A 17,287-nucleotide genomic window follows, 5' to 3' on the forward strand; every position below is an offset into this window, starting at 1 on the left:
GCGTTGTCAGCCTACAACAAAACGGAGGATGTAAGCGTGGCTGCTTTAAAGGGGCTTCAGTCTTTAAGCCTGTGTTGTTTTATACATCCCCCCTCCCCTCCAAATTTGTAGCTGAAGGTAAGCTGCATTTTATTTTTCCTGCTCCTGTGATAAAGGAGACCTTGTATAATCATTCATGATCCAATTCAGCTGAGAGACTCATGCTGCACTCATCCTCGGTGGCATTATCAGACCTCCTACGTGCTTCCAACACAACAGCCATTAACACACAAAAAAGGCCTTGAAATGCTATTACAGGCGTTTTACTCTGGACACTATTAATGTCACCGCAGGGTCAGTCATTCAAGTAAAAGGAAGTATTGTGTTGCTGTTCATTTTACACCCACACAACTGTTATCAGTTTGAGATGATACTTATCAGGCTGTGTGCCTATAAAAGCACGTGTGTGTGTGTGTGTTACTCTGAATGTTTTTGTCTACCTTACCCAGATCTTAGGGATTAAACATATCCGCTGTCTGTGCTCTGGTAGTGGTGCTGATTGCGGGAGGGGTGGGGGTGTCCTACGCTTTTGCTCTTTCTCCTGTCTCTAGACCTTTTATCTGTATCCTTCTCTTATAATAATTGCTTATAAAGAGACACGTTGAGGAGGGGAAGAGTGGCTCCAATTTCACCAGCCCACAGTTTTAATGGCACTTTACCTATCTGAAATTGTGTTCTTTACTTAAGAGATACACTCTTTTATACAGTTTAGTACAAAGTAGAGGGGGGAATGTATCCTTTAACCTTTTAAGAAGGCTGATAAAACCACTTCTCTATAGAAACTCTTTAACTTTGCAACAACTACATAGACTACTACATTCTTTCCTATATCAATGTGATAAAAACCAATTAAATAAACATCTTAATTGAGATTTTGGGTTATTTAGCTGAAAGGCTTTACCGTCTCGCCTGTCAGTAATCAAGGTTAAAACAGTGTCATCCTTTGGTTTGTGAGCATCAGTGCGATCTCTCTCTCTCTCTCCGAGGAACCGTGCCAGCACTTACTCTTCCCATTCAGACGCGCTGAAAGCTGTGTCACACCACATCCTGACAGGAAGAATTTATGTTACATTCACGGGACAGACGGTTGACAGCTCACTCCTAGAACCCGTCAAGAAGCTAACTGGTTGCCTTTCCACTTGAGGGGATAGCGAGAGCGAGGGGGACACGGAGAATATGGCAGAGAAACGGGGATGGGTCTCGGAGGTAAAGCTCCGGCTGCGGGGGAGGAAAGACTCTAACGGGAACTTTTTGTTACCGTGTTCACAGTCTCCTCCCATTTGCTCCAGCAACCGAGATTGAAACTCCATGGATGAATTATTTACCGCTGTTGCTTTTTTGCCACTGTTTACCGTCCGCTCCCTTGCTTTTTGGTGTATCAGTAAATGTTCCACCTCTGTGTAAACATAGTTTAATCTTTTCCTCATTCTGTTTCCTGTCACTCAAAAACATGAAACTGCAAAAAAAAAAACCAGGTTTAGCACACCAGGAGATGTCTTGAACTGAGTTTATAGGCTGAAAACCACAGCTTTATAATCAGAGATCTAACAGTTGGAGGGCTTTTTTTTATTTATTACCACCAGCCCCATGTAATGGTTGAAGGGTAATCCCTCCTACTACTTGAAGCCAGTTGAGAGCAGACCCTTGATATTAACCATCCTCTCTTATTTGGATCTAGAAGGAGGCGGTTGTGAAACTCTGTAGGATGTGATTTACTATGATAGCAGTTTAACTCCACTGCATAGACTGAAGAGACAAAGCCTGCAAATCTACATTAAAATTCTGCACACATATTAGTTTATTAGCAGAATATTATGATCTTTCATAGTATCCTCCCGCCTTTCCTTGAACCAAACTGTTCTGCACTGCACCAGCTTGCACTACAAGCTTGTTATCAGAAGTCTAGTTTGCAGAGCATGCAGGCGAGGAGAAAAGGGAAAGAGAACAAGGATGCTGATTGAACAATGTCACTTTGTGTTCAGTTAGTTGGATTTTTTACAGGGTGTGTTCAGAGAAACTACTTTACCCTGCAGAAAAAGGCAGGAGGTATTAGACCTGTGACACATATCCCAGCATGCCCAAAGTGTTAAACACATAGACGGTGGAATCAGCTGGATTATCCGTTCTATTTATCTTCACCAAAAGAGTTGTTGTGTAATCTCAAGTTGTGAGTAACTGTAATGAAACGAATGAATTTCCTGTTAAAGCCGACGGACGTAAACAAAAGCACAGAAAATCACAGCTGTCCGATACGCTCCTCACAGCGCATGCTAACGTTAGGGTTTTTTTTTTTGTTGTTGTCGTCAAGTTGACTTATTTCATTAAAAGGTTGATGGCCTTCATCCAAAATTTAAACATAATATCCTTATAAGGTAATGTTAGGAATGAGCAGGGGGGGAAAACACCGGCTGCATGCAGAACCAGGACTCACCGTGCGTCTTCTTCAGAGGGTCCTCGAAAAGGCTCGCTGAATGAGCCCGTCTAGATGAAGGAGTGGATTTAGCCGAGGGTCACCGCCGCAAATACAAACCTACCAGAGGTGCTGATGGCTCCTGTCACGTTATGGAAGAACAGCGAGAGGGCCTTCATATGCTAGTTATCAGTTTCCAAGGGGTTGCCTTTCTGGAGATCTCTTAACCATATCAGAGCAGTATTAAGGCTGACACACACACACGCACACATTCACACTCACACCCATTCCATTCTCCTTGTGGTCAGACGCAGCTGCGGATGAAAAAATCTAAACACTCAGATTCTCTCAAACACACACGGTCATGCACATGCCGCCTTTTCAACTGCACCCAAACTGTTGAGAGGCTTTTGCATGTCATGTCAGTCACACCCGCACAGTTATTTGCAAATGCCTACCGATGGCGGAAAAGACTGTTTATTTCTCTTTAAACAAATGACCACACACACACACACACACAGAGTGCCTCGTTTCATGTATTCAGCTTTCACTGATACGTTTTCCCACAGTATGTAAGACTGAATAGAGCACAGTCAGAGTGTGTGCCCAGTTAATGGTAATCAGGAACTGGAGTGAAATGCCCTCATTAGTGAGAACGTTAACTTATCGGCCTGAGACGAGAGATATGGCCGGCCAGCACTCCAACAAAGGAATTCGTCTTGTTTGCACAGTTGATATGTTTACAGTAGAGTGAAAATGAATGTCTGCCAGCATGGCCCAATGTCTAGCTCTTTGACAAATGATACCAAAACCACTTTCTACAAATAAAGACTAATACTCAAACCTCAAGGTATATCACCTAAATATATAGCACATTTAGTAGTTTACATTTTAGTTGCACATATATGAATCCAAATCTGGGGTCATGAGTGGTAGGTGTTCTTTCTGTGAGGCTAAACAAACTTTTTTTTGTGAGTCAGGGTCTCTCAATCCTAAAGGTCCCCCATCGCAACCCACCGTGAGTTTGGCTTGTAATCCGAGTCCTCCCTCACACTAGGAGGCACTGTAGCCCTGGACACGGCGCAGCATAAACGATGAAAATAGTGATATGATATGACACACAAGACATGTATGATGAAGTATGGCATCACTTCTTAACACAAGGCACATATTCCCTTCAGGCTCCCTGCCATAGCAACTTCAGATATTCTCCATCACAGAACAAACACTCATTTATCTTTGGTGGCGCACCAAAAAAACTTTCCCCTTATGTTGTCTATGGATGTAAAACAGCAGCTGTCAAAGCCTCCTTTGATCAGATGAGCTAGAAAAAAAAGGCAGCGTGTAAGAATAATCCTCAACTTTTAGCCTTTTTCTTTGTTTTCAAGCTTCATCCTCTTTTTCGTTCCGCCGCTCCGTCCCTCTCTTCATGGCCCAGGCGGTGAAAGTACAGCATGCCTCCGTCCTGCAGTAAGCTTTCCCAGATCCTGCCCCATAACTTCACAGGCAAACGGACTGATTATCGGCAGGGCAGAGGTAATGCGGCTCTGCTCGGCATTAATTGGCTGATTAACATGAGGACAGTTTAGCACTTCACTGTCCCACACTCAGGCCATTAATCAAAGAGACTGCGTGCCAGCTGAACTGCTGCCAACAGCTCTGCACAGACCACTATAAAGAGAGGGAGAAGGGGTCTGGGGTTCAGCCCAGCAAGCACACACAGCTAAAAAGGAGATGTGATCCACTCTTTGGCCAGACAGAGTACTGCAGTCTCAAAACAGTGGTTCTTAGAAAGATGGAAAGGATTTGAGTGTACAGCAGCAGGATTTTTCATTTCTGTGGGATTTAGAAGACGAATATAAAGAGGTAGTTACTGCGTGGTTAGTGTTTTTGAAGGTCTGAAGCGAAACGTCTAATGATTTACTACATGCATGTGTTACAGCGCAGACCTGTAAACATGATTAATTCCCTGGTTTACAAGTGATTTTCTAGTCACTCCTTTTTTTTGTCTTGATTTCCTCTCATGTATTAAACAGTGCAAACAATCTGAGCTCCTCATGTCTAATCACACCAGCCGATCCCCTATCATTTCGTCACATCAAAGGAGCGCAGAGGGCGAGGAACCCCGAGAAACATCTGCCAGCTGTCCGTTTGCAGCATTCCAGACACAGACACTTTGTCCAGTTTTTTTATCTTTCACCTCCACTGCAGATAGTGTAAAATAAACATTGCTATTTCAAAGTGACGGAGATGTACTCAACACTTTTTCTAACAACTTCAGTTTTTTTTTTGACCACAGTCTAGTTTTCAGTTGTGTTTCTGTGTGATGCCTAAAGCCCTAGAGGTGTTTTGTATTAAAATAAGGGCTTGGCAGTTTGATCAAAAACTGTGTATCATGGAGTATTTTGAATAGCCCTCATGATTTGAATGGGTTATTTGACTATAACTATTGCCTGGTGTTAAAAAACTGTCCATTATCTATGCTGTGGTAAGCTGCTTGCAGTAGTAAAGCACCTTCTCTATTTCTTTATCCACGTTTTCTTAGTTTGCATTTTCTTACACATAAAAGGGAAGGGTACACACACACCATTGTTAATAGCTGCACCAGTTAATAGGCAGTGAATTACACTGAGGCTCACAGTGCATTTCATGTGATGTGAAAATTAAAACCCCTACTCCGTACTGCACAATATAGCCGTTTCCATATCATGGCACACATCTTTACCAGTGTGCCGTTCATTGATCTCGTAAACCACCAGAGCCCGACTGATGCTGATACCAATATTATATATACAGATTATATACATAAACACATTTTTCGCCATACTACATGACAAAGATTTAATGGAGGCATGTTATTTTACACTTTAACAATAAATCTTATTGTATAAAATGACATCAGTGCACTGAAACAGTAAACTTCACTGGGAATTGAATAACTATAAATAAAAAACACAAAAATATATATATTAATATATAACTTGAATTAAGAAAAGGATTAAATATACGTAAAATTCTGCCTATATAAAAATAAAAAATATATGTCAGCACATATGGAACAACATATACGCTGATACCGATATATCTCTGATAATATTGGCTGACCAGTATCGGTCTGGCTGTATAAACCACCATCCACCATCTCTAATTACAATGCACACTGTCTGCCCACCGTCCATGGTCAGCCTCCCTTCCTGCTCCACACTTTATCTTGTTTACTCCTTTTCAAGATCATCTTCCTATTTCCTCATTTCTTCTCGTCCTTGCTATTTCTCATTTCTGCCTTTTTTTTATATTTTCTGACTTTTTTTTCCCTATTTCTTTACACCTCTGCCGTTCACACAGACACGCACACAAGTTTGTGCAAACAGTTTAATAAGCACTTTGGAAGTGTTGAACAGGTTCTTCAAGGAAGCGGTGTTAAATCACAGCATTGCTCACATGGCTCCGACACCGTTCATGTGACTCTAGAAACATCAATAGCATTTCTGTGACAGAACATCGGTCCCATCTCTACCGCAGAAACACCTTGAAATAACCTTGATCGGCCTAACCAGTGTTTTTGTGTTGTGATGAGTCGGGTTGCATGCCTTACTTGTTTTGTTCAACTACTTTTCTTTCATTTGACTTCAAAACATTTGAATACGTCTGCCAGAACCACTGAATTGACTTCTGAGGAAAGCTTAATCTATGTAAATCTTTGGCGGCTTGTTTGTCAAGTGGCTGATCAGAGACAGTTCACAGTTGGTGTTGAAGGGGGGCTTTGAGAGCTCTTGTGCTCTTAAGTAGACTTGGCTCGCATGCATCGGAGCAACACCCTTCCCTGTAGACGTTTTTGAGTATGCCATTCAACTCAAATGTGCAAACAGGTGACAATTCTGACAAGCGAAGACTCGGGTCTTTTTGTCTGGTTTAGCCGCTGCACCTGGGTTTCCTTCGACAGAGCGAGAGAGACACGCTGTTTAGGCCAGCTGATGTTTCTGTGAGCCAAAGCCATACAGCTGCTCGACTGTGTGTGTGTTCTCGTGCCTGTGTTTAGGCACACTCATGCCTCTCGAGTAAACACAGTAAATGCACAGTGTGTACTTACTGTATCGCTCCTCTCCGCCCATCACTGCACTTCCGATTGTTGTTTTTGCAGGCAGATCGGAGGTGTGTTTGTTGTGTGGGGTCGCTAATGCAACCCTTCTCCCATGGGGAGCGCAATTAAAGTATAAGATTGTCAATTTCTTTGTCTTTCTTATTGTCTTTAAATAAGTGGTTATACGGTCCAACTTCACATCTAAACTCCTTCTGCCTCAGTGTTTAATTTACGCTCGTCAAACCGACACATTTTGCGGGTGAGAATCACCATAAATTATATCACGATACAAAGCCAAGTTATCTTCTTCAGCACAAGAATAGGAAATGCCTCCCTGCAGCCTGTTATCAATTGAGCCCTGGTGGTTGGCTGTGGATCACGTTCAGTCTTTGATAGCTCGGAGGTTCTGGCAGCTGTATTCCCCCCCCCCCCCTCCTTCTTCTTTGCTTCTCACATTGGTCTCGCCTGTTTTCCGTCATCATCTGGCAGATAATTGTCCTTACAGTTATGGGTTTTATGTGTGTGTGTATGTGTTTATGTTCATAATTGAAAGCAGCAACCAGACTCTCCACGACTTCCGATTTAGTCCCCCAGCCACCTTTCTATGGATGTCCTCAGCTGATCCATAGAATAGGGTTTGGTATTGATCTAAGCAGTTTTTTATGTAACTGTATCTTAAGCTTGATCCAAACCTTTATTTGTTTGCTGTAGGTACGCCACCTCTCAATAATAATCCTCTAAAACACTTGAATTGCTCAGTATTGTCAGTGAGTGAACCATGAGTGAACTGCAGGGCTCACAAAATAAATAGTCACCAGCAGTTTCAATTAGATGTGTCATAGTGTGTCAGTGAGTAATCAGAGGGGGTTAAATACCGACAAACAAGCCAAGCCTTTTTTGTACACATGTGTCACAATAAAAACTTAATTTGAACGTTGTACATACAAGCTCAACTGACACTGCTATCTTTACATACACTATACAAAATACTGTAGAGGATGCTAAAGAAATGAAAGGAAAGCTGTAATGCACACTCTATTTTGCTTTAATAATCTATTGGAGGCACATACTGACTCTTTACCAGCACATACAGAGTATAAAAAGTGGCCAAAAAAATGTAACTAGGATGAAACACTCCTTAAGCTTGGAACGCTGAACATTATTGTTATCAAGACATGGGTGCTTGTTATTAAGCACGCTTGCGACATTATCCTATGAAATTAAGAAAAGTTTAAGCTTTTTCATTTTATCTGTAAATTTCTTTCAGGTGTTGTAATTGAAAGGTTAAGAATAATACTTTTATTTGCCTTTAAGTAATAACAGAAACATATTAATTTACAATAATTAAATTATTAACAGTATAATTGTCTCTTTAATGTAGCTGTTGGCTTTATAGAGGATGTTGTTGGAAGGCCTAAATTTTATCACAAGTTTTTACCAAAGGCTTAGTGGTATTTTCTAGTAGTGGGATCAAAAATATACTGGTCTCAAGTCCCCTACTGGAGACTGAGCTCGTTGCTATAGATACCATTAAACGGATGAAAATCTTTTCTAAAGATCTGTCCCATCACAGTCCCATCACATTTAAACACTGCAACGTCTAGACCTACCTGTAGTAGCACACGTGCATACACACAAAATACAAATGGCCCAATTATTTTATTGCCATCACTGTAACACATGGCAGTGTCGGGCGGAAATAATGACATGGGCTGAGGGGGCCGCTGATGCGAACCAGATGAGGCAGTCTGACTTAAAAGGCAGAGAGGGAGGAACGAGAACAGGACTGGACAAACTGTGAAACGACAGCACAGCGTGCAGCGGGGCGGACTGAGTGACTTTGACATTCACATCATATCATCCGTATACACAGAGGACAGGTTCATCCAAACACTGTCCACACTGTAGATCTTGTGTTTCCATAGATTTTCCTCACTCTGCAATATTCTTCTTTGCTTCTTCTGTTATTTTTTTTTTTGTACAAGTGCCTTATACGCCTGTGGGGGCACAGCGCATAGAGCACCGCTGTCCCTTGTGTCCGGGTCTTTTTTTTTTTTTTTTTTTAAACATGCGCAAAGATGTTATTGGAAACAAAGTGGATCCTTTTTATGTGAGCAGTGTTGCAACAAGCTTGGCCCCGGGCCTGCCTGAGGCCTGGTTCAGCACTGCTCTGCTCTGGCCACAAAGTGCATTTCTCTCTCATGCGGCCCCTGACCCCCTGACGCATTTCCTGACCCAGGAAATAGAATTAACACCTCAGCCTGGACCTCGGGGTCCCACAGCCGCATACACAGCTGCGCGTTAGCTTGGCTCAGTCTAGTCGAACCCAACTAGCTAGTGCTCCATGACAACTGAGACTAAGATGGAAAAGGAAAGCAGGACGCTTTCTTTTGAGCATATGTGTACCCACTTTTCTATGTGTTTTATGGCATGAGCATCAAAGGCTCTGTTTCTGTAATTATTAATGGTAGTTTTAACATCAAAATTGTAGAATAGGGATTTCTTGAAGACTAAAGAGTAGCCGTACTGGGTCACTATCATCTATTTCTAGCTATAAATCCTGAGGAAGCTCATTAATGGCTCATACAAGTCATGGGAAAACATAATGCAAAGTCTGACAACCCAGCGGCCCAGATGGAGATTCAGGATTGGCGTGTCAGCAGTCTTTTTTTTTTTTTTTTTTTGAATATGGTTGACCTCCTGCTCTGAGAGGTTTGGTGTGTCTCCCAGACTCCAAACCTCATCCAAGAGGACCAAATCGTTATCAAATATGTCTGATCTTTTCGTAGGTGGTTTGTATTTGGATCCTGACTTAAGTTCCAGTGCATCAGATCTTAATAGTGCAGCCCGCTCCCTAATGCTCTTGAAAATAAAAGAATATATATGATATTAAATACGATGTCCTCCACCCGGGTTTTTTAATAATATGGTGGCTTTCCGATATCGTGAGTGCAGTAAATCTGACGATTGAGGTTTAAGAAGAGAAAAGTGGATTATCTGTTTATTGGATATTTTATGTGAACCATATATCAGAAAAGATGGATCTTGATATTCTGCACTCAAAGTGCTTTATCTGTTTTCTTCATTAGTCAAAGGCTCTTACACAGGCAAGCAAATACACACATTTACGTGCATTTGCTCACACATATACACACACACACACACACGCAGATTAGCTAGTTCCTGCGTTTAAGCACCCCATGTGTTTGCATTTTAGTCACACATTGCCAATCTCATGGGAGCACTTTGAAGCAATACTCCTCCAGAGCAGATCATAAAACAGGAGTATAAGTAGTTTTTCACATAGTTGTATCCCAGAACACCCTCCCCACCCCACCCCTCCTCCCCCAACGCCACCTCCCACCCGACAGCTCACTGCCTCCACCTTCCACCTCTAGTCCATTTACTCTCCAAATGCAGGGCGAACATTTGGTTGGGAGATTTGCTACGACCAAGCTTGCTCCCCTCATTGTTTCTGTCCAGATGTTGCATAGAAAGACTCACAGAGGCAGCCATGGTGGAAAGGTCCCATCTTCCCTCCCGTCGTTTAGTGCTGCTCTAGTCATTATGAACGTAACAAAGGGGGTCTGTACTTATTTGGGCCACTGGGGTGTGTTTAAATTAAGGTGTTTTTGTCTTGATTGTGTTCCCTGCATTAACCCATCCTCCCTTCTGCCTCCACAGTACTTTGAGGTGCCTTTTGACTCCAACATGAACCGCACAAAGAACCGTCCACTCGTCAGAGGACAGATCAGGTACAGTTTTTTTTTCTTATTTTAACCGCATCTGCCTTTTTTTTTTTTCCCTCATGATCTTCTGCATGAAATATTTGGCAGTTCCTTCCCTCCTTCACTGTTTTATTACTTTAAAATGACGATGAAGAATGACTAGCGAATGCCCAGGAGGAGAGAGTTGCAACAGCTCAGCGTGAGCCCAGCGCACACTACATGACAGCTATTGAGTCACACAAGCTGCGTTATGTTCAATTCATACTTGACAAATAACAAAGTCTATTGTTTTCTCGCTCACTGACCTTATCCTTACCTAGTCCTGCTGAGAAACATGTCTTCCATCAACATGATAAGCCTGTGATGTAATAAAAGCCTGTGTGTGTATTTGTGGGTAATATTATAACGAAGTGTACACCTTAAATAAAACAGTAGCACTGAGCACACGTCCAGTATTAATTTACACCCTTGTATTCCACCTTAACTTATTATGAGCCGCCGTGTATGGCAGCCAGAGATCATAGCTGCGAACAACAGAAACGCGTGCCAGCAGCGACGATCCTCTGCATTACACCTGTCAGGTGTAACGCGAGCTTGTTACCAGGAAGGAGGGGGGAGCGGTAAGGTCGAGGCGAGGGTGTAGTTTACCTGGCCACCCCTTACTTTGCTAATTCCACTGTTAAGATGTCAGATAACCTCCGTATTGTCGCTCAGTGAACTGCACTCATCGCCATGCTTCTACAAATCTGACTCAGCGACTGGATATGCTCGTCTCTGCCTGCTCCTTCGGGAACCCGCCGCCCTTAAGCGGCAGGCAGACACACACAGATATTCACTGATGCATACAGAAAAAAAAAAAAAACACAAACCCACCACGTGTCCTCTTCATCTATTGTCAGAGCCAGGAAACTTGCCTCCTTTGCATTTCACTCTTACAGGAAAAGCTCTTATCTGTCCTTTCGTTTTTATTCAGTGAGAACAAAAGCAAACAAGTTGTTGGCAGAAGGAGGAGGAAACGCCTTCCTCTACCAATTCAATCATTCAATCCACATACAGCTAATAAGAGAAAGCTAAATACCTCCGTTGCCAACTAACATATACAAGCAGCATAGGCACTTTAGATACGAGGCTCTGGATCTTGACAGCTATCTCATCCCAGTTTCAGGAATTCTCCATTGACACGCTGTTTAAAAGTGGACTCTCATGCTGTCGATCTGGTGATTGAAGATAGTCTCTCACTGTTTAAACACTGCCTCTTCTCTCTGGCTTTTAGCCTGTTCCTGACATAAGGAGGTGTGTCTGCCCGTCTGTAAGACACACAGAAACACTATATCTCTCGCTCTTTGTGCTCCCCCGTCTCTCCCTCTTTCTCTCTCTCACACTCACAATCTCGCTCAGAGACAGAGAGCAGATGGGAGGCTGGACCCGTCCTGTCAAACAAGCCATCAGAGGGCCACATTTTACACATTCTCCATGTTGTCTTTACGACGAGCTCCGAATAAGCCAAACGACGTTCATCAGCTCCGTCTGTCCTTTCTGAGGGGGCTCTGTCCTCTCCGTGTGTCGTCAACATTGGAAATAGTTTGTCATATTACGTCGGGGCTGCAAAAGTGTATCATCTTTCCCACCTTTTTCTACTTCCTCTGTGAAATGCGGATGACAGCCTTCCATCCTTTGTAGTGGTTTTTGCAGAGTTTAAATCATCCACATGTGATTATGCTAAATAGCTCTCAGCCTGGTAAGAGAAGGAACAAAGAAGATTAGTTTCCTCAACGTTTTTTTTTTTTTTTTTTTAAGCTGAAGATAATTATGATTTGCAACAGAGTGTGTGGTATGAAGGGATTCTTATCATTTGCCATCTGATCTGCGTCGTTCTCGCTAGGATTATTTTGACAAAACATTGTTAGCCACTTACTACCCTTTCACGTAGCTTTCAACCGCCTCTCACGCATGGTCTTCATTAAGGCTGCAACCAACATTTTGGTTGAATCAATGTTTTTATTATTGATTTAATTTGTCGATTTATTTTCATAATTAATGGACTAGTCGTTTGATCCACAAAATGTCAGAAAACTTTTTTCACACCAAATACAACTTTTTTAATCTTGTTTGATTTTAACAACTAGAATTAAGACCATTAAAAACATGAAGCAGGAGACTTATTTCATTTTTTTTTTTTTCAAATGGACAAAAATGGAAAACAAACTGTAAAAGAGCAGTTTTTTTTCCCAAGATGTGTTCATTTCTGGCTGTCAAGTATGTAAGTTTATGGAAATAGTTGTTATTTGTTGGGATATCTAGTCCTGGTGGTAATCTATAGTCTTTTCCCAAATTTATTCCAGTTGTGGAAGTCACTAAGTTTCAGGCCTGTCTAACACATTTGGAAAGTGTTTATTTCTACAGCTTCTTGTCACTTTGTTCTCTCTGACCACTCGAATATTTCAAAGGTAACTTCAGTTTTAAGTAGATCCATCCTGTTTTCTTTAACCTGATGAGCAAATCCCTCATGTTTCCACATTTGGATCCTCGGCCTTGATTGTGGTCTAACCAGATGGCCACATCTTGGGCTTTTCAGTATTGACGTTACCTACCTGACGTTATGACTGCGGCTGTGTCAGACTGTAAGCAAATGACAGTAAACCCACCTCAGGCCATGTGACGCACTCGCCGCCCCCCGCCCCCCCCCCCCCCCCCTCCCCTCCTTTGACCCCCGCTGAGCAGCCCACAGCCAGACTGTCAACAGCCCATAGCCAGCCTGCACGGCCCCACCTCAGCCCACATAAAACAGACATAACACCACTAATCACATTAATGCACCGATCTCCCTGCTCGGCCACACCACCAAAATAAAAAAAAACCCTGTTTGCTTTTTGAAGAAAAGGCCTGCGTTTGGTCAAGATTTTAATCTATCCTCTCTTTAATTTATGGAGCATTTACTGGTGAATTTGAACCAGACCTCGCCGTCACTGCTTTCAATAAAAGATGAGTGGAGGAGGAGGAGGAGGAGGAAGTCTTCATCCGGCTAAAAGCCTGAGCCGCAGTGGTTTTCTTCAGCTAGTTTTGATCTCTGGCGTGTGCACATGCTCTTCATCTTGCAGGGCTACTTTTATCCCTGACAAACTCTTATCAGATGAGCTTCCTCTAAGCCTCCCGTTTTGAGTCTCAGCCATGCTCTGCTGACTGTCAGTGTGTGGCCCCCATGGGTCCGTGTGTGTGTGTATGTATGTGTGTGTGAGTAGCTATCATTGTCTTATCTGATGTCTGCACAAGCCCACAAAACTTTATCATCCCATAGTTCCCATAGTGGTGATGAGCTTTTGTCTGCGTCTGAATCTGCGTACTGTTATTCGCCTTTTATCAAAAAAAACATCTGAAATTCATCTTATACATTCTTTTGTGTCATTTTTCTTTCTCTTACTGATTTACCTGATTCTCTTTTTTTTTTTTCAGTCCCCTTCATGCAGTGTCCTTTGCTCTGGCCTGTGGAGTTCCTGGAGTCGCTCTGCTCACGCTAGCGGTAAACCCCTTGACGGGTTTCCTGGGCGCCCTCAACATCCTCCTCTACACGAGTTTCTACACACCGCTCAAGAGGCTCAGCATCGTCAACACCTGGGTGGGAGCGGTGGTGGGTGCCATACCTCCTATCATGGGCTGGACAGCTGCCACAGGCTGTCTGGAGCCAGGTACGACTCATCAACTGAGAATACGGGGTGATAGTGGACTCTTGTGTATGCACATGTGTGGAGTGAGAGAACATTACTCAGTTGAGGGGCGTCTTAATAGGGACTTTTCCTGGTTTTCTGTTATTTATTTACTAATATGATGTCTGATGTCAATGTTAAACCTGATGGAAAATTCCAAAGCTTCAGGTCAACATGTGTAGAAATGCTTCCTGCAAGTTTGCAACGGTTTTTTCTACCTTGCTGACGTCAGCTTGTCGCACATGCCCATAAACAGCCGTCCATTCCGTAGCCTTTGTTGCTAAGGTTGTTAATAAGGTTTTTCCATGTGTTGTTGTCCACTCGCATATTTTGGATCAGATTTCGTCTCGAACATCTACAGATTTATTTGAGAAGTTGACGTTTGAGTGGGCTCATCAGGAGGCGGGCCTTAAAGAGCTAAAACAGCCTGTTTCAGACAGAGGCTGAACTGAGGGGCTGTATAAAGAGCCAATATAAGATAAATAAGGAGTTTTTTGAACTGTAAATCATGCAAAGATATTCCTGTAGAGCCCCAGATTAAAAATCTACACCTTGAAATATGTCTCCTTTAAACTTGTTTAAATCATAGGACCTTTTGCCACATCTTAACAGTTTGTCAGAGCGCAGTGTGGCTGTGATCACATCGTGTTCCTGCTTCATCAGGACCTCTCTGACCAGGCCTGATCTCACACTACATAAAGCTTTATATACTGCATATATGGCCCAGAATCACTGTAGCGTTCATGTCCTCGTACCTGTGGACTATGCACTTATTGTAACATTACATTAAATTTCCCAATGTTAGTGAAGGGACAGAAACTGAGCAGCATATTCAGCTTGTTAGGTAACACATGACGTGTTCTGCTGTGATAACTGTATGAAATGTTTCATCACGCTGCTGCTATATGCCTGACAAGTGCTCACATGAGTTTACATTTATGCTACAAATATTGAGTGGGCTTTTTCAACATAATATTTAATGAATCTAGCTTTCAATATATAAAATAAAAGCTGCTCTATTCCATTCAATTTCCATTGAAGAGGGCCACTGATTCCATGGCAACCGGTCCTATTCATCACAGCTTTAAAGAACAATCTAGCCCACACTGTGGCTCAGCCTTCGAGAGGAAGTTGACCTTTGAATGAACCGCTGGTTATCAAATTATTAAGCCTGATGAATACAGTAAATAAAACAACACAGTCAAGACTTTTCTAAAACGTCCCCTCAAAGCAGCATCCACTGGTTTCCAGTCACAGAATCACAGCAAAGTCTCGCCGCACTGTTTTCATGCAAGATTTAACATGTTTACTAAAAGCAAGACAAAGAGAAACACGTAGCGTTTGCAGCACTCTGTCGTGTGGCTTTCTGTTTCATGTTGTGCTGACTCACTGATTAGTACTTGCAGTTCACACGACAGTCCACATGTCGGTCCGTTGCCCTCCCACAAGGATGTGAAACACAAGCCACTGTCAAGCTAAGTGCTGGTAAAAATATCTTCGCTTCCTGTCAGTACCGACACTTCTGCTTCGACTCATTTGAGCTAATAAACGTGACACAAAACAGGATGATTGTCCTGACGAGAGCCATCCCTCGGCGAAAAATGTAAATATGATCAGCATCAGTTTGTGCTACTTAAGGTTGAGACAATAATTCATATAACTCTATATCTAAGAGGAAAACATTCACAGTTGTAAGTCTTCTACAAGCTGATGTTAGCATGGTGGTCTTTGTTCTCTACCAGTCACTCAGTAGCTCTGACAGTAAAAACTGAGGGTTAATTATGAAGTTATTTATAAAGACATCAGGAGCAGATGTAACACAGCTGTATTGTTGGGTTTTTTATAGTGGAAAATGTTTTGTTGAAATAGCAGCTTTTGTTTTAAAATGGGTCAGAATGTTTCTGTTTACTTGGGAAAACTAGTTTTATGAATGGCCAAACATTTTTCTAAACACTATGTTTTAAAATAAAAATAATAAAGTTTATATATTTTTTTTGAAGTAGTGGAATAGTAGTGTTTTGTTAAAATTACAAGAATAAAAATATGTACCTTTTATTAAAAAAAAAAAAAAAAACCTTTTAATTTCAGTAGATGGCCTAATATCTTGCATGTGGAGTGTGACAGAGTGCGGTCCGCATCATTAATCCCCTCCCTCTTCATTCCTTTATCTCTACCTCCGTTTCACCCCCTAGGTGCTTTGTTGCTGGGTGGTTTCCTGTACAGCTGGCAGTTCCCTCACTTCAACGCCCTGAGCTGGAACTTGAGAGAAGACTACTCCCGCGGCGGCTACCGCATGATGTCCGTCACCCACCCCAGCCTGTGCAAGCGCGTCGCCCTGCGTCACAGCGTGGGCCTGATCGGCCTGTCGACCCTGGCGCCCGTGCTTGACGTCACCACCTGGACCTTCCCCGTCATCTCCTTACCCATCAACCTGTACATCAGCTACCTGGCCTTCCGCTTCTACCGCAAGGGAGACCGCAGCAGCGCCCGCAAGCTGTTCTTCTGCAGCCTCTGGCACCTCCCCATGCTGCTGCTGCTGGCGCTCACTTGCAAGAAGCCTCGCAGAGATCGGGAGGACACAGCTCTGACTCCAGCTTCTGTACCCATCACACTGCCAAGCTAACTAGATTTATATAGATACCCCGATACCACTGAGACCCTTATTTCAACTGAGATACTCCTTCAGTGTCTCAGTCTGTTTGGACGGTTCAGTGTGACGGACACATTGTTTTACCTGTGTTCTTAATTTTCCCCAGTGATGCTCACTGCAGATCAGGAAATGAGCTGGAAATGATTTGGATCAAAATAGCTGATTTACAGAAAACACACTGAATCATTACATCAGGTTGTAATCATGTCAATGTGTGTGTACTGTATATATACTGTATTTATTTATATAGAGGCCCTGTCCATGTTGTACATGACTGATGTTAAATGACCTTGTACAGTGTAAATTGCTCCTGTGGATCCAGATTGCATTGTACAAATGCAAAAGAGAAGAAGAGGATATGCGATGCACCAGGATGTCATGTAATCAAAAGATGATTTTACAGTCAGTGTATAAAAATAGGACAAATATAAACTTATTCTGAAGCAGCTGCAACACTTAATATTCATCGATTGTTGTTCTGACTTACACTTGATCCCTGTTACTTGACAGTTAATAAGCCTCATTGTATTTTGCTATACAGCAAACGCACTGATGGGTCCTCATTTACATAACGCTTTATTTCAACACGGTTCACCTGCACCAGAAGAGAAGGAATAGTTAACCCTTGTGAGAAAAACACGAGGGCAAATGTCTGACAATAAACACGTCACGAATGTA

At 42.5% G+C, this 17,287-nt stretch overlaps 1 protein-coding gene across 1 annotated transcript in view; it reads left to right on the forward strand.

The window, feature by feature from the left end:
- LOC121887599 (protoheme IX farnesyltransferase, mitochondrial) overlaps window positions 1-17,287 on the forward strand; it is a 34,246-nt gene extending 16,959 nt beyond the window's left edge. The window contains exons 5-7 of the mRNA XM_042398507.1: window positions 10,215-10,285; window positions 13,709-13,941; window positions 16,152-17,287. Of these exons, the coding sequence (XP_042254441.1) occupies window positions 10,215-10,285; window positions 13,709-13,941; window positions 16,152-16,582 (735 nt within the window). The 3' untranslated portion in view covers window positions 16,583-17,287. The remainder of the gene's footprint in view (window positions 1-10,214; window positions 10,286-13,708; window positions 13,942-16,151) is intronic.

This window comes from Thunnus maccoyii, chromosome 20 (assembly GCF_910596095.1).
Source record: "Thunnus maccoyii chromosome 20, fThuMac1.1, whole genome shotgun sequence".
Lineage (NCBI taxonomy): Eukaryota > Metazoa > Chordata > Actinopteri > Scombriformes > Scombridae > Thunnus > Thunnus maccoyii.